At 39.2% G+C, this 27,413-nt stretch overlaps 2 protein-coding genes across 2 annotated transcripts in view; one reads left to right on the top strand and one right to left on the bottom strand.

Moving 5' to 3' along the window:
- The window catches only part of LOC131032273 (DNA repair and recombination protein RAD54), a 187,230-nt gene that overhangs the window by 26,273 nt on the left and 133,544 nt on the right, over positions 1 to 27,413 (top strand). The gene's annotated exons all lie outside the window — the stretch shown is intronic.
- On the bottom strand, positions 11,299 to 14,449 carry LOC131032297 (uncharacterized). The gene is made up of 5 exons (XM_059218067.1): positions 13,593 to 14,449; positions 13,182 to 13,480; positions 12,675 to 13,072; positions 12,140 to 12,551; positions 11,299 to 12,029 (listed from the first exon to the last, which is right to left on the bottom strand). The coding sequence occupies exons 1-5, from the start codon at positions 14,084 to 14,086 to the stop codon at positions 11,431 to 11,433; spliced, it is 2,202 nt and encodes a 733-aa protein (XP_059074050.1). The 5' UTR covers positions 14,087 to 14,449; the 3' UTR covers positions 11,299 to 11,430.

Genomic DNA, 27,413 nt, shown 5'->3' with positions numbered 1-27,413 from the left:
GATGAGCTTCATGGTGCAGTGTGCTTCTTCAAGATTGATTCAAGTTTAGGATACTATCAAATAAGGGTCAAAGATGAGGATGTGCACAAAACAACTTTTAGGTGTCATTATGGGCATTGTGAATTTTTGGTCATGCTAATTGAATTGACCAATGCATCAGCCACATTTTAATCACGCATGAGTCAAGAATTTTATTTTACAATTGAGGAAATTTGTGCTAGTTTTCTTTGATGTCATCTTGATTTGTCATAAGACATGGGAGAAGCACTTGAGGCACATACATGAGGTGCTTGGCATATTAGAGCATCATTCATTCTTTGCCAAAGCATCCAAATGTGAGCTTGGTTTGATCACGATATTGTATTTAAGGCATAAGATTAGTGTCCAAGGGGTTAGCATAGATGAGAAGAAGATCGAGGCAATAAAGGATTGGCCTCAACCTAGGACTTTGTCACATTTGAGATTCTTTTTCGGACTTTGTGGCTATTACAAGAGGTTTGTCAGAAGATTTTCACAGCTTGCAACCCCACTGACAGATTTGATGATGCGGGCCTTCTCTTGGAGCATTTGAGCACAAAGTGCTTTCGACAAGCTCAAGAAGGTAATAAGTTCATGTCTTGTTTTAGCTATTCCAAAATTTTCACTTCCTTTTGTTTTGGATTGTGATCCTTCAGGAGATGAGATAGGAGTGGGTTTGATGCAAAAAAACACTCATCTTTTGAGAGTAGGAAGCTCCAGGAGCTAGAGAGGAGCTTCTCTATCTATGACAAGGAGATGCTGATCATCATGCATGCACTAGCCAATTTCAGGCAATATTTGGTTTGTGGAAAGTTTGTGGTGAAAACAGATAATAATAGTTTTAATGTATTTCCTCGATCAAAAAGATTTGAATAATAGACAACAAAAATGTTTAACTAAGTTACAAGGCTGTGGTTTTTCCATTGAGTATGTTAAAAGAAATAATAACATGGTGGTTGATGTACTTTCTAGGAAGTCTTGTTTGTGTTCTATGATTGTTATATCTATTGATTTGAAAGTTTCTATAAAAACCTGAATATGTCATGAACACATTTGCTATTGATATATTGGATGTCAAGCTACAAGATGACATGCACAAGGTGGTTAATCAAATCATTCTTTACAAGGATTGGGTGTATCTTGCTCCAGAATCAAGGATGAAGGAATTTTTTTTGACAGCATGTCATGACACACCACTAGCTGGTCACCCAGGGTATTACAAGACATATAAGCAAGTAAAAGAGTGTCTTTCTTGGAAGGGATTCAAGAGTGATGTTTTAAGGCATGTTAGGGAGTGTTTGGTTTGTTTAAAGCAAAATAGAGCGTGTATTTCTAGCTGGTTAGTTGCAAACTTTATCCATAACAAATTAGAAATGGGAGAGCTTTTCCATGGACTTTGTAATGTCCCCTTCTCGAGCATAATTAGTTGGTGGACAATTAGCCTATTTTTTGAGTTTTCTTGTAGTCTAATTGGTGAGTAAGTGAGAACTCAAAAGTTCTTGAAGAGCATAGCTTTAGTTAAACAGGGTTGTTATTCATTGTAATGAGCTCTATTGGTCATGTGTATCTTCATGACACTTTGAAAATTGATTTCCAGCTTTTGTGGTGCTCCCCAAACTTCTTGGAGGAGCATACTACTTTTAGTAAGTCACCCAATCACCTCTGATTGTTGTCCTTAGTCTTCAATATCATGTCAATATGTTTAAAATTCTATTTCTACGACATTCCAATGCTTTGTGCAACTTGGGGTAAATTAATTTAATTATTCACTTAAGCTGTCTAATGTGAATTATTAGAAAGACAGTTTAGTGTAATAATTCATTAAAAAGGTGTTAAAAATGAGCTCCAAAGTTGGACGCCTAGGAGAAGGGGCCTTTTCCACATGATGAATTATTAATATTTCTCAAAAAGTCTTTGTGAAGGAATAAGAAATTCTTGTATTTCAAAAATGGTTATTTCCCTCCAAGAAAGTTATAAAAGGAGGTTGTGGGCTCATTCGTAAGGTTGGATTGTGTTGGTGTTTGTTTTATCATCTACCAAACATTAGGATAGGATACTCGAAGGCATTCTATCCTCTCCTAAAAATCACTACTGATTCCAAGGTCTATATGTGCGAACAAGCGACTTTAGTGGAATAGCTTCTTGGGTAGTGTATGCTGAAATTTCAAGGGGGACTTACGTTTAACAGGTATCTTGAACTGCTGGACTTAGATGGATTTAGCAATTTTAGGCTCTTCTTTTTTTTGGGAATTTTCTGGGATTTAGACTTTCAAAAGAAAGAAAAAAAAAGGATAGGGTTAAGAAGGCTAATCTAATCCTACGAACTCTGGAGACGGTATCAACTGGGTGCTCTCAAGAAACCAAACCTTGCTTCGCCACACTAGGGACAACTACACAAGGCCGGTGCAATCTTCAATGGGTTGTGCTAATGATCGAGATGTTGGGATGCACATGGGATGGGCTCAGACTAACTTTGCATGGTAGAATGGAAATCATCCATTTACCAAAAGTATGAGCGGAGATACACCATCAATTGACACTTATCAAATCCTTCTTCAAATTAACAACAATGAAAGCAAATCTAGATTAATTTTAACTAAGTGTTGAGGCAATTGAAACCATGCAAATCATTCAAATAATAGAGATTACAAAGCAGCGCACATGCAATATATTATCTGGAAATGACGTTAAGCAACAATACATCAAAAACCTCACCCCTCCAAATGAGAGGAGGCAACCTTATATAGTTTTTCAAAATGAATGAATGGCCAAGATGAAACAACGATCGAGGGCCAAGATTGAAAGTCTTAAACCCTAATTAGGGTTTCTCGAAATACTATCAGCGCAAACAAATGAAAGAGTGACACATGGCGTAGCTGCTAATTTCACCAAGGTGAGTGGCCACTTTCTTCTTTCAGAGATTCAACGTATCTGGACACAATGAGCTTGACCTCCTCCATGGTGACACTTGGCAAACCGCCAATCTGGAAGTCGATGAGGTCCACATCATCGGTACATGTGGCAAGGATGCCTTCCCATTCAACTGCTTGGGTGAAGAAGTTCTCATCGATGGAGAGGAAGTTTGCAATCTTTGAAAGATCGCCTTTGTCAATCATCCCTGAATCCCGGAAGAAGCTTGCCTGAATCCTGGCTCTCAGGTTCTCTGCTTGTAAATGCTTCTCCCTTAGGCTTTCCTTCTTCCAGATCTCTGACGCCACACGGAATACCTTACCCAGGATCTTTCTAACACTTGCCTTTGTCTCAGAGCACTTGGTCTTGGATTTCTTCAAAATCTCAATCCGAGCAACCAGAGTATAGTACCACGTGCTGAAGTCGTACCTGTCTCTTGTCTGTATGATGCCTGCATCCACTAAGCTTCTCTTCGACATGCCTCGGATAACCTTCAGATGAGGGAGTATTTCATTCTAAATTTCGTCCACCTCTTCCCAATTAGAGGCTAGATCTTGGATACGATCGATCAATAAAGAAGTTGCCTCATGTGCCGATACTAAGTTTTCTAACAGTGTGTCAGCACACACCGAAGCGTCTGAAATCCACTCCTTTTCTTGAGTGTACGAACCCTTCATATCATCATAGTCTTTCATTGATCCCTGCTGAAGAGGCTGTGGCGGAGTAGTTGGAACCTCACGGTTGAGTGGGCTGGTGAGATGGAGAACATATTTCTTCCACTGTTGGTTCTCTTCTTCAACCTTCCTCCTCTTTTCCTTTTCATAAGCTAGCCTCATCTTTAGAACGTTGCAGGAGTCATCAAAATATTGGACCTCTTGGTCCTGGGTGGGTTTACCCAGCTCTATGGTGGTAACCTTGTAATCATGCGCGGTGACATTGTCTCTAGTCTTCCCTTCTTTGGGCACCGCTATCTGGACTGTCCTGAATCCTGCGCTGTCTTTTTGAATTAGGGAAAACTTCCTGGCGGGTTTGGGTGGTTTAACTATAGTGGGTTCATTCACCTTCTCCAGGAATGTTGCGGTGACCTCCTCGGGGCAGGGCTCCTTGGGAACCTTGGCCTTTATCCTTGCTCTCAGCCAATTCGGAATGGTTGATTGCTCTACAGTGTTCCGATCAAACTCATCATCTGCCTCTCCTGGGTTTGCTGGTATGCCACCCAAGAAGATTGTAGGTGCTTCAATTTGCTCTATGTCTGGACTTTGGAAGACCTCTTCCACTACTTCCTCAACTGGCTGGGAAAGCACTCTTACTTCATCATCAATCACTCAGATGTTCATCTCTTGCTCCCCAGTTGCACTCTGATCGGGCGCAATGGAAGCAACACTTAGGATGGAGTGACTCTCGCTGGATTCTCTTCTCTCACCTACAACCCTTTTCCCTGTGACCTTTGTGGAGCTTCCAACCAACTCCTTCCTCTTTCGAGACCCAACACTTTCTGGATTTCGAGCATCACCGACAGAGGTACAAGGATTGATGGACAGAGTATCATCTACTCCCATTAATTCATAAGTCAAGGTCACACCTTTGGCCTTCAACTATTTTGTCTTTTCAGATGCCCACCACCTTGAATACTCAACCACCGACCTCATGAGGTCTGCTAGATCCGATTTCTCTCCCTCTATCCAATCTATTAAGACTAAGGGTTCATTTTTCATCTTCTCAAAGCCCGGCTACTAAAGTTCTAGGCTTTTTTCTACCTGACCGACAACTCTGAATACTTCCGTTGCTCTCACCATACTCAAAGGGATTCTTGACCAGAATCTCTTCTTGATCTCAAAGCTATCGGCTGCATTAGCCCAGTAGTCTTCTAGATCCAGTCTGTGCTCAAACGTCGTTCCTTCGATCTTCTTTATCCTATGGAATGGATCGTAATCTTTTCTTGCCTTGTATTGATAGAAGGGATACCAAGCCAGCTCCTTCTCAGCGGTTGGAGCAGCTTGTGATGATGGACATGTTTCCAGCCCATTACCAATTGTAGGTGAGGACGTTCCTGCCTTCTTCTGCTTATCCCTTTGAATCACTATATACTCCTCCAATTGTCTCACAACCTCGAGCAACACCACTTGGTTGGTAGGGTAAGCTGGAAGCTTGTATGGAGGCCCGGAGAATCCCTGAATTCGGAGGTAAGTGAATTTTGGATATTGGATGTACCAACACCCGAACCGATCGATGAAGTCCATAGACTATTGAGAGAGCCTCTAGTGCAGGCCACCTTGAAGTGTCCGGGTAATGTGCATCAAGAAGGTATCATTCACCCTTTTGAAATGGAATTTCTCCTCCATGTGGAGCTGGGGATAGCAATTGTATACTGGAAACTGGTTCTCCTTGTTCCCAATTTCTCCTCTACAAGTGAGACCTCTGTACCTGTAGGTCCTAGCCAAAGAATAAAACAAGTAAGAACTCATGAAGAAAGTCCTATTCGTCTCCAGGTTCCTTAGCTGGCTATCTAGGTTGTTGTTGATCATCCAGGCCCAGTCTATCATTTTTACTCCATTGATTATTTCATTAATGAAATAATACATCCAGGGTTCGAATGGAGCTCCCTGAGGATTTCCTATTATTCTATTGAGTAGGACAATCATGTCCCCAATGTCCTCCTTAAAGTATGCTCGCACTAGGCTCTTTCTCTGGAGTTTGGAGGCGACCTTCCTCGGCTTGTCTAGCTAGGAATGGTTAACTATGGCGTCATATTCCTCTAGGTGGTCTTGGTACAGACTGTCAGCTTCGTCCTTAGTCATATACACTGTGTTGTGGTACTCTGGGATCCTGAAGGCCTCTCTGATGGCCTCATCGCTGAAATTTGCCAACACTCTTCCATCAGGTGCAACAATGTCCTTACTGATGGGTTTGTAGTGTTTGGCACATTCGACTACTAGTTCATTGCACTGCATGGTGGGGAGGAAGCCAACAACATGCACGATACCACTTTTCATCATCTTTCGCGCAATCGTGGTAGGCACAAGGTTGTCCAGATCAAACATTCGCTTCTTAAATTCCCTCAGATTGATGTGTCCGAGGTTGGTGTCGCTGATGTTCTTCCACTTTGAAGTCATCCTCAACTCTGGAGGAGCATCTTTGTCTACCTGGAATTTCATAATGTCTAGGGCTTGTAGGCAAACAATGAAATTTTCAAGTTAGAAAATAATTTGCAAAGTTTTGAAAATAACGGGGTTGCGAAATGGCTAAGTGTTGGAAAATTTTCCATTTTTATTCTCATACTTAGCCGAAAAAACCCTCAGTCTTAAGGCTGGTTGTGGTTACCACCAAGTGTCAAAACTCTAAAAAAATTTCATACTTAGCCGAAAAAATCATTTATTAAATTTTGGAAAATATTTAGAGAATTCATAATTTTAATTTCACCTCTGACTTGGATAGAAGTAAGGCTAGAATTTTCTCCAGAATACTCAGAAAATTCAGAAAAATTTAGATAATTCTTCCTTGTACTAGTTGCCTTTCTCCAAAAATCTGTAAAACTTTTGCCCAAAAAGAAGTTATCCAACTTCCAGCAATATCTAAAATTTTCTCCAGATGATCTTCAAACTGACATGCTTTACTAAGCTCTCCTTAGTAACTTTGAACTTCTTGGTAATGAAGTTGATAATGAAGTATTTGTAGACAAGGTTAAGTAGAAACCCTTAAAATCATCCAACTCATACTTCTAATTTTAACTTCATGTTTCCCAGTTTTAAGACAATATCTCAAAAAAAAACTTTCCATTTTGATTTAAGTTTGAAGATATTTATCAATTCTCCAATATTCCCTTTCAAAAAAACTTTCCATTTTGATTTAATATCTCAATAATCTTTCAATATTCTTTCAATATTCTCTTCCTCCAAAAAAGCTTTCCATTTTGGATTTATTTTGAAGATATTTAATAATCCTTAGATATTTTCTTCATTTTGGATTTAATTTTGAAATCTCTGTGGATTTTTGTGACATCATGTTGACTTGGTTTGACCTTCCATGTGCAGGCAGACTTTTGGAAGTTTATCTTCATCTTCTCCAAGTTTTGGCGGACTTTGCCTACCTCTCGAAGGTATGGCGGAGTTTAGAGGGCCTTCCCATGTGTATGGCGGACTTTGGAAGGTGCTCTTGGGCAGACTTTGGTGGCTTCTCCATCATTTGAAGACCTTGGGCGGAGTTTTGAAGGTCTTCCACATGTTTTGCTAGGGACACCAAGGGCTACTAAGACATGGCGGAGTTTGAAGAGGGCTCAAGGCATGGCTCCCACCTCGGGCGGACTTTGGAGACACCTCCTAGGGTGGACTTCTAGCAACATCCTCTAGAGCGGACTTTAGGCAAGGCTCCCACCTTGGGCGGACTTTGATGGCTTCTCCAACTTATGGCGGACTTTAGGCAAGGTTCCCCATCACTTGGCATGCTTGGGCGGACTTTAGACAAGGCTCCTCATGGCCTAGGCGGACTTTGAAGGTTGCTCCCAACACTTAAGACCTTGGGCGGACTTCAAGCACCTCTCCTCATGGCCCTCTAACCTATGGCGGAGTTTAAACACCCCTCCTCATGGCCCTCTAACCTATGGCAGACTTTGGTGGTGTCTCCCCAAGTACCTCCAAGACAGTGGCGGACTTTGGAGTGTTGGTCTTTATGGCCTCCCAATGCATGGCCGACTTTGGAGAGTGCTCCCACATGGCCTCCCAATGCATGGCGGACTTTGGATGGTCTTCAACACATGGTCTCCTGTATCGTGGTGGAGTTTGAGCCTGCAACAATACTTCAAAACCCTTATTAGCTAGACTTAGAAGAATTTTCAGAGAAATTTCCAAATTTCACAGCTTAATCAAATTTAACCAGATTAACTTGAAATTTGAAATCCATGCCTAGGTGGATCATCTGAAGCAGCAAAAAGCCTAAAATCTAGGGATTTAGCTTTTTAGGTCGAAACTTGGAGTTTTCGAGTTCTGGTCGAAGCTGGTCAGTGGTGCAAGTGTAAACCCTAGGTTTGGATCCCGAAAAAGCAAAAAAGCCTAAAATCTAGGGATTTAGCTTTTTAGGTCAAAACTTGGAATTTTCGAGTTCCGGTCGAAGCTGGTCAGTGGTGCAAGTGTAAACCCTAGGTTTGCATCTCGAAAAAGCAAAAAAGCCTAAAAGCTAGGGATTTAGCTTTTTAGGTCAAAACTTGGAATTTTCGAGTTCCGGTCGAAGCTGGTCAGTGGTGCAATTGTAAACCCTAGGTTTGCATCCCGAAAAAGCAAAAAGCAGACATCCCTAAAAAATAGGGAAAACTTTCTAAAAATAGCCATATCGGGGATTGGGCTAAAAATGCCAAAAACAAAACTTCCTAAAAAATAGGAAAAAGCAAAAAAGCAAACTTTGTCCAAATTTGTCCAAATCAATTGCAATCTTCGTCCCTTGGCCTCTCTAAGCACTCTGGTGGTGTTCGCATTCCGGAATCACATAACTTGCAAAAACTAACTTTCAATCGTCAGGGCCTGAAATGCTCTGAACTGGACAAGGCTTGGGGAAACTGCAGCAAAAGGTCATAGGACACTAACAAAACCCTAGAAAGCAGGAAAAGAGAGGGTTCTGTTGACGTGTATTTTGTACACTATCAAACACAGAATAAAATACCTAAAGGTACCTTATCCTCTCTTGAGTAAAGCCTCTGATTGCTGAAGATATCGCGAAAAAGGATCAATCAGGATGACTCCAAGGTTCTTCGTTGTAGGATCTCTACGTGTGGATAATCTCTCTGTGGTATGATGTGATTTGCTGGAATCACAAGGGGACTTACATTTGATGATTGAACGTCTGATCTGCTTTGAATATTGCTGGAACACAGGGTCTTACTAGCTTTGATTTGGAAAAAAAGGAAAAAAAGAGGAGGGTGAGGAAAGGATCTAATTCTAATACTAAGAATGTAGGAGCAATGAATGATCTTTGATGAAATTCTAACTAAGTCTTATTTTGACATCCCAGGAACATCTCCACAAGGTTAGTGCGATCTTCGAAGGAAAGCTTTATGATGTTCAAATCATCACTGCAGGCATAGACACCATCAGGTTGATGCATATCAATGAAGAAGCGACAATTGAAGTTAAGCTTAAGCTGAATGATTCCAGTTGACCACACAAGGCAAGTCTACAATCAACAAACTGCTAGTAGTATGGATATACGAATTCCACCATCAATCAAGCACATTTCTTCCACTCATCTAATCATAAAATCAAACATGAGAAGTATAAAGACCATGCAAATTGTCGAATTGACCCATAAATTTCACCATTTCTTCAATGAAGCTACAAGTCTTTTACAACAACATCTTGGCAACAATCTTTGCCTTCTCTCTCTACTCTACTCTAATTGCTATTCTATCAACTAGCCAATCACCTTCTAACTACTCTCTATCTGTCTTCTAATTGCTTCCAACTATCTTCTAACTCCTTTTACAAAATGAAATGCAAGGGCTTATATAGTGCCCTCAATACAATTCGATGGCTTAGATCAATTCGAGATCAATGGCCAAGATTCAACAATGAAAACCCTAATTAGGGTTTGTTACAACCATTACATAACATTTAATGCTTGACCAATGATAAAATTGTATTGCTTGGACACATGTCCTCTCTAGAAAATTCCACCAATGGATAGCTGGGGTAGGTACATCGGAGTTTGTGCCACCTTCCATGAGTTAGGTACATTGAACCTGGAAATGTTGAGGTGGACCACACTGACTGGAGAAGTGATGACTAGGATGCCACCTCGTCTGACACTTGTAACTTAGTAAATATTCAACTTGATGTTGTTGAGAAGCTAGCTTTAATTAATTCATCTGGAACTATCTGCTTCTTCAACGAACCCTTGTTCTAACTTCTTGTGTCCTTGATGTGCAGGATGATTGTTGTACGTCGCCTTGGAATACTGGATTGGAGAGGTCGCCCTTGATGACGTTAGTCCAAAGAAGGCCGTCCTTGTCGATGCTAGGCTGGAGGAGGTCGCCCTTGTCCTTGCTTGATCGTCCTTGATGAGAACCTGCCGACTTGTAGATCCTCCGGGCTTTGGATTCGCCATCTTGATACCTACACAACATTTCAAAATTAGTAATATATCTTGAAATCTAAAAATTAAACTTTAAAAGGAAGATTCAAGATTTTAATTAGGAAACTTCATGATAAATCTTGAGTTATCATTTCCTAATTAACTACGCAATTTTCAAAACTTGAAGTTCAAAATTCAAAATTTCAACATTGGGACTAGGATGATCTCGCCATACCTCCACTTGAGAATTAATTCTTAAAAAAGATGCAAAAATAAGGTGAATTTGCTAGGCAAAATGTAGATCAAGACTCCCTTTAGCAAAATGCGCCTCCTTTAGTCTTCACAAGCATCAACTCCACCACCTTAAGTCTTCAACACTTGAGAAAAAATTGCTCCAAATGGGCCAGCTTTCGCACTTCTTCTTTGCCCTCCAAATCGCACTTGAAATAATGAGTGAATGATTTGAATAATGAACAAACACACCCAAATATATAGAGCGCTCACCATTTTACCTCCCCATAGGCCGACTTGATAAAATAGGCTCCGAAATAAATAAAATTGAAAAAAAGAAGAGGCCGACTTGATAAAATATTAAAAAAAATGATACCTCAAGCGCTCCATCTTTTTTAATTTTAATTTCACAAAATTAATTTTAAATGCCTTTATAATAGAAATTCGATTTTTTTTTTTGAGGCTAAAAATTAATTTATTAAATGCCAATTTAATTAATTTTTTTTTTTTTTAATATTCCAAAGTTAGCAATTTGGCATCTAATGCGATTTGGAGGATATTAATGCCCAAATATGGTAAAAAATAACGAATGTCAATAACCTCGCTCTGGTCCCTTGGAGAGGGACAGGAGCGCTCTTGCATTTTAAGCCTTGCATTCCTTGCTTTCACGTTCAAAACCTCATCCTTGGCGTCCAAAATGGCATTTTTATTTGGAACTTTGAGTTTAATTCACTTGATCTTTAGAAGGAGCGTGCCTTATAACATTTTCGCCCTGGTCCCTTGGTGAGGGACAGGAGCGATTTTCTACTTTTGTCGTTGATCTTTATCTTTTAAATTGCCAATTCATGTTGTGGGGTAAGCAATGATCCCCATTGTTCATTCCATAGTTGAACTACTCGCGACTCGGCTCGACTCGCCAAGCCCCTGGGAAAAAAACTCGGCGAAAACTCGGCGAAAAACTCGGCAACTTAAAAACACGCTTAAACTTAGTAAAAAACGCATTTTTTTTGCAATTTTTAATGAGAAGATGCATCCAAAGAGTCAATAAATGATAACACAAAAGAAACAAGCTGATTCTAGATATATTTAAATACAAAGTGTCTACAAAATCGCATCCTCATGAGGAATGCTGATGGCTGGAAGCCTGAAGCAAAATAGTAAATTACTAAATAGTTTTTGTAAAACCAAAAGTAAATACATCATCACAAATTACAATTACAACTTCCTCTTCCCAGCTCTAGCAAAAACATGGGGAGAGGTAGAACTAGAGGGTCTAGACTGTCTAGTCGTATAAGTCTGCTGTGGGACTGGGCGTGACTGTGCCTCCTCGCTCGGTATGGTTGATTGAGACTCATTCTCCATCCTGGATGAAGCTATGTCTCCACCTGCCTCTGGCACTGGCAATGAATCCTCATCCTCATCCTCATCCTCATCCTCCTCAATGTCATCCAGCCTGAAACCAAATCCACCCCCCTCCTCCATAGCCTGCCTCTCCAAATCAGTGATGTCAGTGTCGGAAAACAATGGAGGCTGCTCCTGTGATGTCCAATCATTGTAAGGATCTATATCATCCAAGTCAATTGGACCACCTTCTAGTTCCTCTACCTTCTTTACGCGCAATCGAAGATTATATTGCACGTAGACAAGGTCATTGAGCCGTTTCTGCGCTAACTTGCTCCTCTTCTTCGTGTGGATTGCTTCAAACAAGCTCCAATTGCGCTCATAATTGGATGAACTGCAAGGCTGACATAAGACTCTGAGGGCAAATTTTTTGAGATGTGGGGTGTTTCCACCCCAATTTTGCCACCAAGCATCTGCAAAATAAATAAAATGGAAAAGTTAGAAAGCAAAGAGAAAAGAGAAAACATAATTTATCAATCATTTTAGTCTTTAGATCCCAAAATCCAAATGGCAAATGTTATACCTAGGGTTTGAGTGGTTCTTCCTCTCCTAGCCAGCTCTGAAGAGAATAGCTTACCCCTTCCTCCCTCATAATTTTGGAGCTCACTCACAATGAGGTCTCTCTCCTCAACATCAGGTACCATCCTCTCAATGCATGTACTGAGGCCCTCCATGACTTCTCCATTCGAATCTGAGTAAGAACCCCCGAACCTAAAACGAGGGTTGAGGAAGTACCCTGCTGCATGAATGGGTTGGTGGAGCTGATTGTTCCACCTCCTATCAACAATTTCCCAAATGGGATCAAATTTGAGCCTATCCCCCTTGTAGTAATTTTTGATAGACTCTTTGGCCCTATCCATGGCCTCATAAAGATATCCCATTGGGGTTTTATCCCCATCCACCAAGCGAAGAACTCGAACCAAGGGCTCTGACACCTACAATTGAAAAATACAAATTACAAAAAGATCAAAATTTAAATAATGAAGTTACAAATTAGTAATGATAGACTTGAATCAAGAATAACTAAAATTTAAAAATTAAAGTTTTGAAGTAACAACCTTCACAATCTCTGCAGCCCTTTGTGCAAATTGGTTGTCGAAGACTATGCATGCGACAGCCTCTCCTTCAGGCTTCTTTGAATAAGGTGAGTTAAGCCATTCTCCACTCACAAACATTTGTTTCAAAGAAGTCAATGCAGCAAGAATGCTTTGCAACGTCAAGAAAATCGTTGCAAACCTTGTGACACCAGCTCTCACCAAATCTTTCCCTTGCGTGTGTTGTCTCATCAAATTTAGGACCCAAGGGTGATTGTAGATATATTTAGTGATCCTCCTTGCATCTTCCACAACTGGAGTCACCCACTCAAGTTTTCCTATGTCCTCCAAAAGAAGGTCAAGGACATGTGCTGCACAAGGTGTCCAAAAAAGAGTGGGGTGCCTCTCTTGGAGGATTCTTCCTGCAAAAGAAGAATTTATTCTTAAGAAATATGCAACCAAGTAAAACAAAGCCCACAACAAATGAGAATATTGCTAATGCCTAAAGGTGATAATTCAAAAGGATTCTACCTGCTGACACATATGCTGCTGCATTATCTGTGATGATTTGCACCACATTCTCTACCCCCACCTCCATGATGACACGCTCCAACATTCCAGCCAATGTTTCTGCATTTTTCACCTTGTTGGAGGCATCGACAGATTTCAAGAACACTACATTGTCCTTGCAAGCGACCAAAAAATTGATGATGGTGCGGTTCTTGCCATCTGTCCACCCATCAGAAAGAATGGTGCAGCCATAATTTGCCCAATCAATTTTTTGATCCTCCATCACTTCTCTTGCTCTAGCAACTGCATTTGTGAGCAACCTGTAAATGCAAAGTGAAATTAGGTATTAGTACACAATTTTGATTTAATAAACAAGAAATCTAAAAAATAATTAAAAATGAAATCAAGTGGACTATGTAGTAATTTACTAACCTCCCACTCAAATCCCTGCGAGAAGGGGCCTTGTACCCCTTTCCTGAAACTGTCATAGCAGTCACCAAATTCAACCAATAAGCATTCTCCGCCACATTGAATGCAATGTTGTTGAAGTACCAAAAATTAGCAACTGCAATGTCAGTTTTCTCATGTACCTCCTTATTCCATCCACTAGCCTCTAATGATGGTTGTCCTCCAGGTGTGTTTCTGGGCACAAAATAATCACCTATCGAACCTGATCGTTGTGATGGAAGTGGAACAGGGCCCCGGCCAGGTACTCTACTAGAGGAAGTAGAAGCAATGGGTGAGCTGATGGTCGGTTTGTGGATACGTGGGCCACGCCGAGAGCCCACTATGCCCTCAAGTGCTTCTTCTTCCTCTTCAAGGTCAATAGAAACACCTTGAGATTCAGCTATGGCTGATCTCATGGCTAGTTTTGCCCTCTCCCTTTGCAGTTTCTTCTCTTCCCCAGCTGCAAGTAGGGCATTCATTTGTCTTTTTATTTCTTCATTGGTCCCAGGGCATGCTCTAGCATCATGCCTATCTATTCTTGCAAGGTGGTATTTGAGGCGGTTGATGCCTCCATGAAGTATTCTCTCACACTATATGCATATAATTGACCCAGGATCGGGTCCCTCATAGGCATACCTCCATGCCCCATCTCTAGCACCTCTAGGACGGGTGCCTATAAATCCAGATGGGCATGGATCTAGTGGCCATTGCTCCCTTGCCATGATTAATGCTTACTTAACCTACACATACAAAGTGCAAAAAAAAATTAACATTTTAGTTAAACAATTTAGCACTAAGCAAACTATCTACATTAGTTTAAATAAATTTAGACATCATTCGAAGTTTTTTTAAAAAAAAAGTAGGGTTTGAATTTTTTTTTGAAAACTAGATTCTTCAAAAAAATTGTGAAAATTCAACAAGAATTGTGTTAAATCTTGTGTAAATAACTTAGAAATGATTTAGACTACCTAGGAATCATTTGTAATCAATCTAAATGCAACAAAAAATAAACAAATTGTTTTAAAAAAGCATAGAAAAAAAAATTAAAAAACTTACTTGGAATCTGATTTTCCCTTCAAATCCCCTTCAAATCCCCTTCAAATCCACTTGGAATCACTCAATAACCACCCCAAATCACCTTCCAAGCCTTCCAAATGAGTTTCCCCCTTCTCAGCCCAAAACACAATTGAAAAACAAAAAAACAAATGAGTTTTAAGCCGTTTTCGGCTGTATACAAAACACGGGCGAGTTTTTGGCAAAAACTCGCCAAAAACTCGGCGAGTTTTTGTGACTCGCCGAGTATTCGGCGAGTTTGTCATCTATGGTTCATTCTATGCATGCTTAACTCGTTTCCTCAAGGCAAAATAGGCTCTCCCAAGATTTTCGCCCTGGTCCCTTGGAGATGGACAGGAGCGATTTTGCAAATCCAAGCTTATCCGTCCTTTGTTAGGCTTCCAAACTATCTTCAACGGGCTAAAAATGCCTTCTTTCATTCGTTTCAATCACAAAACTTGCTTCGTCCTTGCAAGAAAATTGCATTTTTTAGAAAATCGCTTTGGACCTTCAGCAAGGGACCGGAGCGCCTTTTGTCATCTTGGTATATTTCCTTGCTTGTGGACCACTCAAATTATATTCAATGGACAAAACATGCCCTGCTTGATCTCTTCCAATCATAAAATTGTCCTGATCCTGCAAGAACAGTGCAAATTTGAAAATCAAGCTCCGGTCCTTCAGTGAGGGACAGGCGCGAATTTTGCCCTCTAAGCCAAATCTTTTCACTTTTCATCTCGAAATTCCTTTGCTAGGGAAGATTTCACCTTACTTCATGCTATGAATAAAAGTTAATGTCCAAAAAAGGTCTAAAAATTGTGCATATAAAGAAAAGCGCTCTGGTCCTTCAGTGAGGGACAGGAGCACTTTTGATCTTCTAGGCAAAAACTTCATCATTTCATTGTTTTTAATCAAATCTGGATGCTCTATCATGTTCATTTCGTCCTCCACCATACCTTTGATGTTCCAATTTGACCAAACAAGGTCAGGAATGACTCAAATAAGCCTTTTCGCCCTGGACCCTTGGTGAGGGACAGGAGCGCTTTGCCTTGGTCCCTTGGAGAGGGACAGGAGCGAAATTCGCTCTGGATCCTCAGTGAAGGATAGGAGCGAAATTTGACTTTTTGAACTCTCTATTAGGATAATTTTTATGGAATATAACATTTAAGTATAAGAACCTTTCTTATACTTTAAGTTATATTCCATATATACTTTCAGGATGTTTGAGAGTGGTTTCAGACCTCCAGGAGTTATATTGCAAAATCTAGTTTTTTGAGGTTTTTCAGTTTCCAGACTTAGTCAAATTTCAGGATTAGGACATTCCAGACTTAGCCAAATTTCAGGATCAGGACTTCACTCCAGCAGGACCTGCTATCCTATTGATCTCCTCGACAGCACTCAAAAATGCAAAAGCCAACTAACAAAACCCTAAAAGACCTAAAAAAACAAACCCTAAAAAGCAAAAAACAGGGGTCCCAATTTGCAATGGGGCGATGTGTGAAAATGTCACAACAGGTTCCCATTTTTAATGGGCCGATGTGTGAAAAAGGTCACAACAGATTGGAAAGTGTTATTTATGGTTTCGATGTGGTTTGAGTTGTAGGATTTTGGTGTGTTGCAATCAAATTTCAGAGTTGTTTGATAGAGTTTGTTTGTGGGGACTTTGGAGGTACACATGTTGGTTGTACCACTACATGTCAGGCTGTACAACCTTATTGCAGGTATAAAGGTCGGTTGCAAATATTATATTATCTGTTGTTATCCTTTGTTGTTTTCTATCTTTGCTAGTGGTACACTTGGTAAAGGGTCGGAAGTCTTGTGAAGTGCTGGACTTACATCTTAGGTATAGGCTGTACCCCTGTTATGTTGGGTGTGGTAACTATAATATGAATCTATGCTGTTTGAAGTCACTTTTCATACTATTTGGTTGCACCTTGGTCTTATCTAACATTTCTACGCCATTTTATGATGAACAAATGGGGTATAGTCGAGTCATGCATTTCTCAATTGCTGTCATAGGTGTTGTAGCAGTAATGATTGTTATCTTCATAGCAGATTGATGCATCTTCTTTGATATTGTTTTGGGTGTGTGGGTTTACTCCTTTTTAGTGTTTCTGAGTACTTCCAGCAGTAGTATAGACTTATATTGACAATTTACCAGCAAAAAGGAAACTGTATCAGACCTATTTCAACCACACTCATCACATATAAAAGGTATCATGCCATTGTTTCATAGCTGAGTTGATTTGATTATGATATTTGGCACTAGTTTTGGGATGTTATAGCAGTTGGTTATTTTTAACACTTCATATCAATAGTTATTCCACTTTGACTAGTGTTTATATTGCATATGGACCAATCTTGTAATACTTCAGATGGTTATACTGCTGAAGAGTTGATATTTTCTATGCATTTTATATTGTAAACATTGGATGGTAGTATTGCTAGTGGATTTGATCTTTGCTTATTGTTGATGTACTTACCCCACTGAACAAGTGGGTATTTTGTATTAAGCTTTCCCACTGAATAAGTGGAAGTTTCCTCTTTGCTTTCGCACCACACAAGTGTAAGTGCCCTCTTTGTTTTCTCAGTGGATAAGTGGGTGTTTTATACTTACACTCTGTTGAATAAGCATGTAGTGTTTTTTCTTTCAGTATTGTACAAGCACTCCACTGAATAAGTGAGGATGGTTGGCTCACTGCTTAGTGCATTTCCTTTATAGTTACAACATTCAAGTTAATTTCAAAGTCTTGAACACCGTATGCTCTCACCTCCCATCTTGGGATCTAGATGATCAAAACATGGAAAGGTTATTGTATTGCATCTTACTTTCAGTTGGAAGTCTTTAAAAAAAAAAGGGTGTATATCACAGGCTTTATCATTGGTTTTATAAAAGTGCAAGGCTTTGTAGTAGTTGACACGCTCACTAAGTACACTCATTTTCATGCTATATCTTCATAGTACAAGGCTCCAAAGGTGGTTGATTTATTCTTTCGATAGATATTTAGATTACATGGGTTGCCGAGGAACGTTATGAGTGACATGTACAATACATTTATCAGTTTGTTTTGCCAAGATCTTTATTGATTGACAATTATGAAATTGACTCCAAGCACTCGCTATCATCCTTAAACAAATGGGATAACAAAGATTTTGAAAAAATGGATAGAAGGATATTTGAGGAACTATGTTATGGAGCAGTAAACAACTTGGATTAAATGGCTCCACCTTGTAGATGATTACTACAATTCTACTCATCACATGTCTATAGGTATGGCTCTTTTCAAGACACTCTATAGTTATGATGCAATTTCATTCATGGATTTGTTTCTTTTGGACAGTAGAGTTCTTGGAGCTAGAGCTTTGGTTCAAAAAATCCTAAATATCTTGAATACACTCAAAGAGAATCTACAACAGTCCAAAACAAGCAAAAGATGTATGCTAATCGTCATTGATTAGAGAGTTTTTGAGGTAGGAGGACATGGTCTTCTTGAGGTTACAACCCTATAGACAATATTCCCTCAAGGAAAGTGGCATGGAAAAGCATAAGCCATGGTTTTATGGACCTTACAAGATCATAACGAGCAAAGATGAGGTTGCATATGAGTTGGAACTTCCAGAAAACGATAGGATTCATAATGTTTTTCATGTGTCAAGCCTTAAGAAGGCCCTTGGATAGCATGTCACACATTCATTAGAGCTGCCATCACTTGATGATGAAGGAAAATTGATTGTTGAGTCAGAAGCTATCATTGACATGAGAGAGAAGAGGCCAAGAAACAAGGTCATTCCAAAATACTTGATGAAATGGAAGAATCTTCCACGTGTAGACACTATAAAAGAGTGGAGATATTTGAGCATTAAAGTTTGAAATTGCTTGTGGGCAAGCAATTAGGGGAAGGGAGGATTGTCATGTCCTTTCCAATCTAGTTGGCTTCGAATTTCACATTTAATAAAAGGTGTTTTTCTTTATCACCACACTTTTTTCAATATTTATTTAATAAAATAATTAATCAAAAATATTTAATTTAAAAATATATAAATAAATAACTTTCAAATTTAAATTTAAAGCTCTAGGCGGCAACTTTGGACCCATGGGTTCTATTTGTTAGCAAGTATATATGATTATGAGCTGGTCATTTGGAGTCATGAAGAATTCTTATTCATTTGCTTGCATAACTGATATTTTTCTAGCTATTTTGCAGTGACTTTGAAACCCCTCATTTACAAACTTGAGGTAGGACACAAATCCTCACCTTAGAATGCTTCCTTAAAGGGTTGCAGATTGTGCTAATAAAAAATATCAATTCGTTGCAGGTTAAGATTGCAGATTAACAAATTCAAGTGTGATGTTAGCTGGGGCAGACCTTATTCATCCCCTTCATGCAACAGGCTTTCTTATCACCCACTAAAGAGGGCCTAGCCAGGGGAGTTAATCACAAGGCACAACAACAAATAGCCATTTTTTTCTAGGAGGCAACAACTTAGATTTCATGCTTACAATCTACACCCACAACCATTCACTTGAGGGCAACATCACTTAGAAGGCAAGACTAGCAATTGTGTAGTTCTTGGTTGTTACTAGCAATTTAAAATTGGATTGCCAATCATCTGCACCAGATTAGTTATCTTCCATGTGCTAGGGTTTGAGAACACAACAGATCACTCAACAAGCAGTGCCACACTACAACTACGATTTGGAGCAACATGAGCACTTAACGCCTAGATCTTCCACAGATCCACTCGCCGTCCATATTGCTCCATTCGTAGCCTAGATTTGGCATTTGTTTGAGTAGTGTTATGTTCATACTATCCCATCGTCGATCTAAATTCTGATCTATCAACTGATAAGACAACACTAGATCTCTAAATTGGATGTATAAGTGTAATAGACATTTATAAACCCTAAAGACTATTTACAACATTACATATGGTGGAAAAATCGTTAATGATCAATGAAAAGTTAGGTTTGCTGCATATCAGAAACCCCTTTGTAGACATAAGCTTACAACAATGTTGTTTCTGAATAACTTTCTATTTTCATTGTTAGATCTGAATTTTAGAACACAAAGTTGTTATCAAAATAAAGCTTGACTATCTAATTTTCTATTTTTTGAAGAGAACTGAGTAAATTGTGTTCATTTAGAAGCAGAGTGGCGGAAACTACTTTGTCCCTCCTTGGGCATGCATATCCCTGTATTCGTTCCCGTATACGAAATGGATACGTATTCGATACAGCCCAGATACACGTTGAATATTGTACCCACGCGTGCTCAAAAAACCTTGATTTCCAACTATGCTAGATACTGTGATTTGATTTTCTTAAAATTTGATGTAAATCTTCCTAAATTTAATTTTAAAAACTTCATTCACGCATTTTAAAAAAAAATTGGTATAAAGAGAACCTCCACCAAATGAGAAAGACAAATGAAATGTTTTTCTATTTTAGTGACCCATTTTTTGGGTTATCTTCCAATGCAACTCTACTATTTTTGCATATTGTAATATGTTAAATCAACTTATCATTATTTATGTAGGAGTTATGTGTCTACATTGCTTTTGAAGTAATGAAAATCTCCTCGAATAACATAGAAAATTGTGTTAAATATATGTGTACGTGTTTTTTATGAATGACATGCAACCGTATCCATATTGGGGGTCTTAAATAATGGCTGTATCCGTATCCGATACCGTATCTATATTTGTATCCGTATCCGTGTCCATGCAACTTTGTGTAGAAGTGCTTGTGTATAACCTAACAGCCAAGGATTATCAAATTTTAGACTGCCAGTTTCTCTAGGGTTTTTTGGAGCCTGAAATGTCAAAAGTAAATCCCTATGCTGCTGTCTTATCTTTACCTAAATCACTATGAATCATTTGTGCACCAACATCTTACTCCTAGAACCAATCGAACTGTCTAATTTCACTCGTAGGCTCTCATTTTGAAGAGATCAATCCGGACTTGTCAGCAAGAGTAACACAACGAAAACACAAAGATATGATGGAGGCAATGCAGAACAGATTGTTTTATTTCATGAAAATTGATTACAACCAACTGTTAACAACCGGGTTACAGCATAACCAGCTCATAGGCTTGGTAGATCATATAGAATACGTCACAACCGGGACCATGAATCTTAAGATCTATCTTCTATGTACAATCTCGCTACTTGATTCTTTGTTTGATTACATTTTTTGGATCCGGTCGGCCCAAAAAGGGTTCAAAACCCGAAGAACAAGACCTAACGTGTAAAATTAACAAGGTCGGCCTCCACCAAGAGATTTTTTTGGAAAATCCAAAGAATGAAGTGTAGATCGTTGGAAAAGGTCGGCCACACGCCAAGGAACATTAGAATCAACACCCAAGGCTCCGCAAGCTTCAGAAGGGGTTCCAGAAGATCACCAAAATAGGTCCAGGCAACTGGTAACAAGAAACTGTCAAGGAAACCGATAGCGATAACTTGCCGGAAAATGATCCAAATGCGATGCGGTCTGGAACTAAGAAAGATGATCAAGTTTTCAAGTAGAATCCAACTCCACAGGATTCGGTGAGCCAAAACCGGGACACAGAAAGAAAAGCTGAAACTGCAAACAAAAAGCAAAACAAAAAGAAAATGTTTTTGGTGGATGCAAGATTGCTATGATCCGGGGATGCTCCTGCATCAGTCATTCGAGGTTATTAAAAAAGTGAGCCTCTCACTTTGCTGGGGTCAGAGGAAAACCAAGGCGGTCTACCTTTGCCTGAGGAATCCAAGATGAATCTTCAACTGGTCCGTCCTTCCACTTCACAAGATACTCCTTATACTGACTGCTCCGAGTACTACGCCCAATTCTACTAGCCAAAATTTCTGCAATCTGATCCGGTTCCTTCCGGGGCAATTGTTTCTCCAAGTCTGCAATACTGTCCTCACTGAATTCTGGTTCATGATACTCATGAAGATCTGCAATGTTAAACAGAGGTGAAATACTCAGACTATTCGGTAACTCTACTTCATATGCATTTCCAGAAGGACGGACTACCTTCTGACCTACCAACTGATAAGACGACACTAGATCTCTAAATTGGATGTATAAGTGTAATTGACATTTATAAACCCTAAAGACTGTTTACAACATTACATATGGTGGAAAAATCGTTAATGATCAATGAAAAGTTAGGTTTGCTGCATATCGGAAACCCCTTTGTAGATATAAGCTTACAACAATGTTGTTTTTGAATAACTTTCTATTTTCATTGTTAGATCTGAATTGTAGAACACAAAGTTGTTATCAAAATAAAGATTGACTATCTTGATCTAATTTTCTATTTTTTAAAGAGAACTGAGTAAATTGTGTTCATTTAGAAGTGCTTGTGTATAACCTAACAGACAAGGATTATCAAATTTTAGATTGCTAGTTTCTCTAGGGTTTTTTGGAGCCTGAAATTTCGAAAGTAAATCCCTATGCTGCTGTCTTATCTTTCCTTAAATCACTATGGATCATGTGTGCAGCAACAAATCTTACTTCTAGAACCAATCGAATTCTCTAATTTTCACTCGTAGGCTCTCACTCTGAAGCAACCACCGGTAAGGAGGGACCTTAAAGAGATTAATCCGGACTGGTCAACAAGAGTAACACAACGAAAACACAAAGATATGATGGAGGCAATGTAGAACAGATTGTTTTATTTCATGAAAATTGATTACAACCAACCGCTAACAATAGGGTTATAGCATAACGCGGCTCACAGGCCCGGTAGAACTTCTAGAACTGAACTTCCTCAAAATCCCACAAGGTCCAAACTTCTTCATCTTCAATTTGTCATAAGTTCCAACTCGGAATCTCTCTTTTCTTAGATATACCATCACTTCATCGCCATATTCAAATTCCTCTTGTCTCCTCTTCTCATCTGCCTTCTCCTTATACTTGTTGTTCATGTCTTCCAAATGTTGCTTAACTTGAATATGCAAGGCTGCCATGTGATCTGCAGAGTTTTTTGCTTCTGAACTTCTTCGGTCTTCACTGTTAATGTCTCTCAATTTTGATATACCTCTATGATGCACTCCGGTAACTATCTCAAAAGGTGTTCTTCTGGTACTCCTATTCACTGAATTGTTGTAGGCAAACTCTGCTTGTGCAAGAATCAAATCCCAACTTCCAGTTTTATCTCCAACTAAATATCTCAACAAGTTTCCCAAACTCCGGTTAACTACTTCTGTCTGTCCACCAGTCTGTGAATGAAAAGTAGAACTGAAATTCAAATCTGTCTTTATCTTTTTCCAAAGTGTTCTCCAAAAATAGCCAACAAAAGTAGTCTCTCTGTCTGAAACTATGCTCTTAGGCAATCCATGCAATCTCACCACTTCCTTGAAAAACAGGTTTGCTACATGTAATGCATTTGATGTCTTCTTACAAGGTATGAAATGAGCCAGCTTCGAGAATCTATCCACTATCACAAATATAGAATCATTCCCTCTCGGTGTTTTAGGCAACCTAAGTACAAAATCCATGCCTATATCCTCCCAAGGCCTTACCAGTACTTTGTAGATGCAGGTCGGATCCGCAATCCGCCACCCAAAAACAAAAATTTTAGAACACGCAACCTCCGGAACGAAACTTCGCTTTGATACCACTTGGAGCAGTCACCGGTGAGGAGGGACCTCAAAGAGATCTATCCGGACCGGTCAGCAAGAGTAACACAACGGAAACACAAAGATATGATGGAGGCAATGCAGAACAGATTGTTTTATTTGATGAAAATTGATTACAACCAACCGGTAACAACAAAGTTACAGCATAACCGACTCACAGGCCTGGTAGAACATACAAAATAGGTCACAATCGGGACCTTGAATCTTAAGATCTATCTTCTATGTACAGTCTAGGTGCTTGATTCTTCGATTGATTACATTCTAATGCACAATTACATTTATATATACAATCCAAAGGATCCGGTCGGCCCAAAAAGGGATCAAAACCCGAAGAACAAGACCTAACATGTAAAATTAACAAGGTCGGCCTCCACCAAGAGATTACTCTGGAAAATCCAAAGGATGAAGTGTAGATTGTGGGAAAAGGTCGGGCACACGCCAAGGGACATCAAAATCAACGCCCAAGGCTTCGCAAGCTTCGGAAGGGGTTCCAGAAGATCACCAAAATAGGCCCAGGCAACCGGTAACAAGCACTGTTAACCGGTAACAGGAAATTGATAGCGATAACTTGCCAGAAAATGATCCAAATGCGATGTGGTCTTGAACTAAGAAGGATGATCAAGTCTTCCAGTAGAATCCAACTCGACAGGATCTGGTGAGCCAAAACCAGGACACAGAAAGAAAAGCTGAAACTGTAAACAAAAAGAAAATGTTTTTGGTTAATGCAAGTTTGCTATGAACCGGGGATGCTCCTGCATCACATTCATTTGATATAATTAGGCTTATGCCTCTTAGAAAACATGGGGATTATCTTTTCATGCACTAAAAGTACTTACAAGCATTGGGAATTTGAAAACTCAACTTTTTTTATTCTTCTTGAATGAAATAGGAAAACATGCCATGACCATAGGATCAAAATGAGCGACTACTAAGCAAATCATCCTGAAGCTTATAGAGTTGCCATAACACATCCACAACCACCAATATGACATGCAAAACTGCCTTGACAATAACATAGTGAACATGTTTCAAGGAAGCATTACCAAGGCTTGATGGAGAAGATGACACAATCTCTCAAAGAATCCAAAGATGACATAACATCTAATTGCAAAGATCAAGGAATCCCAAACACAATTTTGAAGGGGAACTACCTTTCAAAGAAAAACGGCTTGAAACTGGGTTAAAAAGCAAACCCCACTCCATATGTAGCTCACAATTGCAAGGGGTGACAACCTTATATTGTTAAGTGCTTAGTGGTACCAAGATCAAAACAAAAAAGAGGATGGTCACCGTAGGAGCATTTGAGGATTGCTTGATAGATCAAAGGGAAGACTTCGGAGATTATCACGCTCAAGTAGGGAAGATCTTGGAGATGAGACAAAGGAGGGGGAATTAGTAGGAACCATATGATGTTGATGACTCACTCCTTTGCACCTAGAAGCAGGGTCTACACCAAAATTCAAACTACTCATAAGCTAGAGGTTGCTTCAAATTTGCTCTCCCACTTGGAGCCAAATCTTGATTAGGAGACCTCTCGAAAGATCCAACTCAACATGATTCATCCAAGGTATGATGGGTCTACAAACTAGTTTTAGAAGCAATAGATAGAAATTTTTGAAAAGAATTTTCAATAGCTATCAAATTGGAAGGTTGCGGAAGTTGCAGGGGGCTATTGAGTAAACAAACCCAAATTGAAGTCAATGAGAAAGTCTCAAAGGAGGGAATAAATTTTGGAAACCACATTTGCGAACACAAATTTATCTTGTCCTAAGACTAGGGCTTTGCTTCCAAAAATTCCTTCAATCTTCTGTCAATCCATAGAAAACAATAAAGTCTTGAACCATACGGGTAGATGACTAACTCTTTAGACAAGAAGGGTTTCCATGATCTAGAAAACCGGGCATCAAATTCAACCACAGATGCTAAAATCTACAAAACCGGATCTAGTTTAGAGTATCATCCCCCCTCCAACACCTTGAGGCCCAAGATGAACAATGGAATCTTTTCAGATTTATTCATCAATAAAGATGCAGAATTTGGCTGATCATCAGCCAGAACATTACCAATTCCCACTAGAAAAACAAGAAATGTGCTGAATTCGGTTGATCTTCATGTCAAAGATCTATCACTGGCCAAAATAGTCCAATTCCCACCAACATAACATGAAAAGAGGGCTGAGAACAAGTAGCAGCCGTAGCCACAACAATTGCATCTATAATAAATTTGATGGCATCAACAAGAGAGCAGATCCCTTGCTAGGATTTTACACACAACTAACTGTTGGAACTTGATTTGAACACCTAACAACTAAACCCTTTGAAAACCCATAGTTCAAAGCCCAATCAATTGAAGTACCTGTAAAAGAGATGGAAATATTAATAAGGAGATGATAGAATTGCATGCAACATCTGCAACTACTATAGCGTCCATCCCAAAGCTAGGACATCATAATACCTTTGGGAGCTTGGTGTACAATTGCACGATTTTTAGGTGTGACTAATAGGATTACTGCATTGGTGGTGTTCATCTTTGTTAATGCACATTGTTAGTAATTCTTCAAGTTGGTTGGATAATATTGAGTAGTGTTTCTGTTGGTTCCCGAATCAACATATCCCTAAACCCTAAGTATTTAGCCACGTTCCTATCAACAGGTCTAAGGCTAGATCTGGCCAATGAATGAGATTCAATTACAAGACTGAAATCTCCTACACTTTTGGCTCTGCAAGACCAAGGCGGGTAAACCTTAACAATGCCTATTGATTTTTCAGACCTACTTATGGGTTGACACTGTTACATAAAGCAGATATCTCAATGAAAATATACCAAGGAAAGGAAAATAAACCTTAAGCTTTGGCTTCAACCTTAGTTTATACCTTACATGCTTGCATTGAGATCGATCATCTAAGCTTAAACTACTTCTATTGCAGAAATATGAAAGGTGAAATAAGAATATAAAAGGTGAAATAAGAATGATTCTAAAAGCTAAAACTTGATCAGTGCCTTGCCTAGGGTGAACAAAGTCCAATCTACAGAACATCAACAGTCAAAATGAAACACCTTTAACTCCCATTTGAACATACTATAACTTGCGTAATCTGTTCAGAAAACCATAATTGAATGACCAATACCTTCCAATCAAACACACATCGCAATAGTTTGAAAACAAAATTTAACTCTTTCTTTGAAAGAGATTCACATTCAACTACACATTCCTACTGGAGGAAGACAAACTCATATATCATTGATATAAAAGCTCATACAACACATGGACAAAAAATATGAGGCAATCAAAGAATGATCTTCATTACATTAATCATCAAAATAAGAGTTTACATTCAGGTGGACATCTGTAGAAAGGAAATGTTCATCTATCCTTGTATTCCTTTTGGCCTATGTACATACTACTTAGCAAAGCTTTCAAAATTCGAATATCAACCATTTCACAATGGCCCTGGATTCCCTTTTATAACACTAAGGGAGCAAACAAGCTTTAGGCCAATTGTGACATCTGTCAAAACCCTAACTAGTACGTTTTACAAAATGATACTAAGTAACTCAAATCTTCCTTGCGTATCAAAACTTCAGAGCCCATTAATTGCAGTTGCTTGTGGAGATCTGATATGAAGCCTAGAGCCGCACTCTTAATAAAATCTGTTAGGTAGCTCATTTGCACTCGTATCAGCTGTAGTTATGATCAAAAATGTCGAAGCTGAATCTGATATACTTCGATTGGTAGGAGGTGGTTGAGCATTTATATCAGTTTGCGAAAAATATCAATCTACAAGGGGAAAAGCAAAGAATGAATGCAATCTCACCTACTCTTCCTCCTTGGGCTGTTCTTCCTCTAAAGAGCAATATTTTTTATGCCAAATATCTACGTCATTAGCTGGCGAAACAAAAGATTTCAGGCCCTGCAATTTATTCATTGCTTCTTTTACTCTCGGAGAGGGCATGGTTACAGTTTCCAATGAAAACTTATGATAAAGAGAATCTACATCAAGAATTTTATCAGTGATCGAGCGGTAAGCATTCTCTTGGTTTGGTTCATCTACCAACGCGTCTAGAACCTTATTAATTGCAGTTGCAAAATCTTCTCTCCACTTGGCGAGATCTTTTATTTGTCCCT

The sequence above is a fragment of the Cryptomeria japonica genome, chromosome 3 (genome assembly GCF_030272615.1).
Source record: "Cryptomeria japonica chromosome 3, Sugi_1.0, whole genome shotgun sequence".
Taxonomy (NCBI): Eukaryota; Viridiplantae; Streptophyta; class Pinopsida; order Cupressales; family Cupressaceae; genus Cryptomeria; species Cryptomeria japonica.
Note: the sequence above shows the minus strand (reverse complement) of the source record. Positions and strands in the feature narration are given on the sequence as shown.

Coding starts and splice junctions, on each gene's coding strand:
- LOC131032297 (XM_059218067.1), bottom strand. CDS start 14,086: ATGAATGCCCTACTTGCAGCTGGGGAAGAGAAGAAACTGCAAAGGGAG. Junction 13,073..13,181: donor AGCAGCATATGTGTCAGCAG/GTAGAATCCTTT, acceptor CTTCTTTTGCAG/GAAGAATCCTCCAAGAGAGG. Junction 12,552..12,674: donor GGGCTGCAGAGATTGTGAAG/GTTGTTACTTCA, acceptor TTTCAATTGTAG/GTGTCAGAGCCCTTGGTTCG.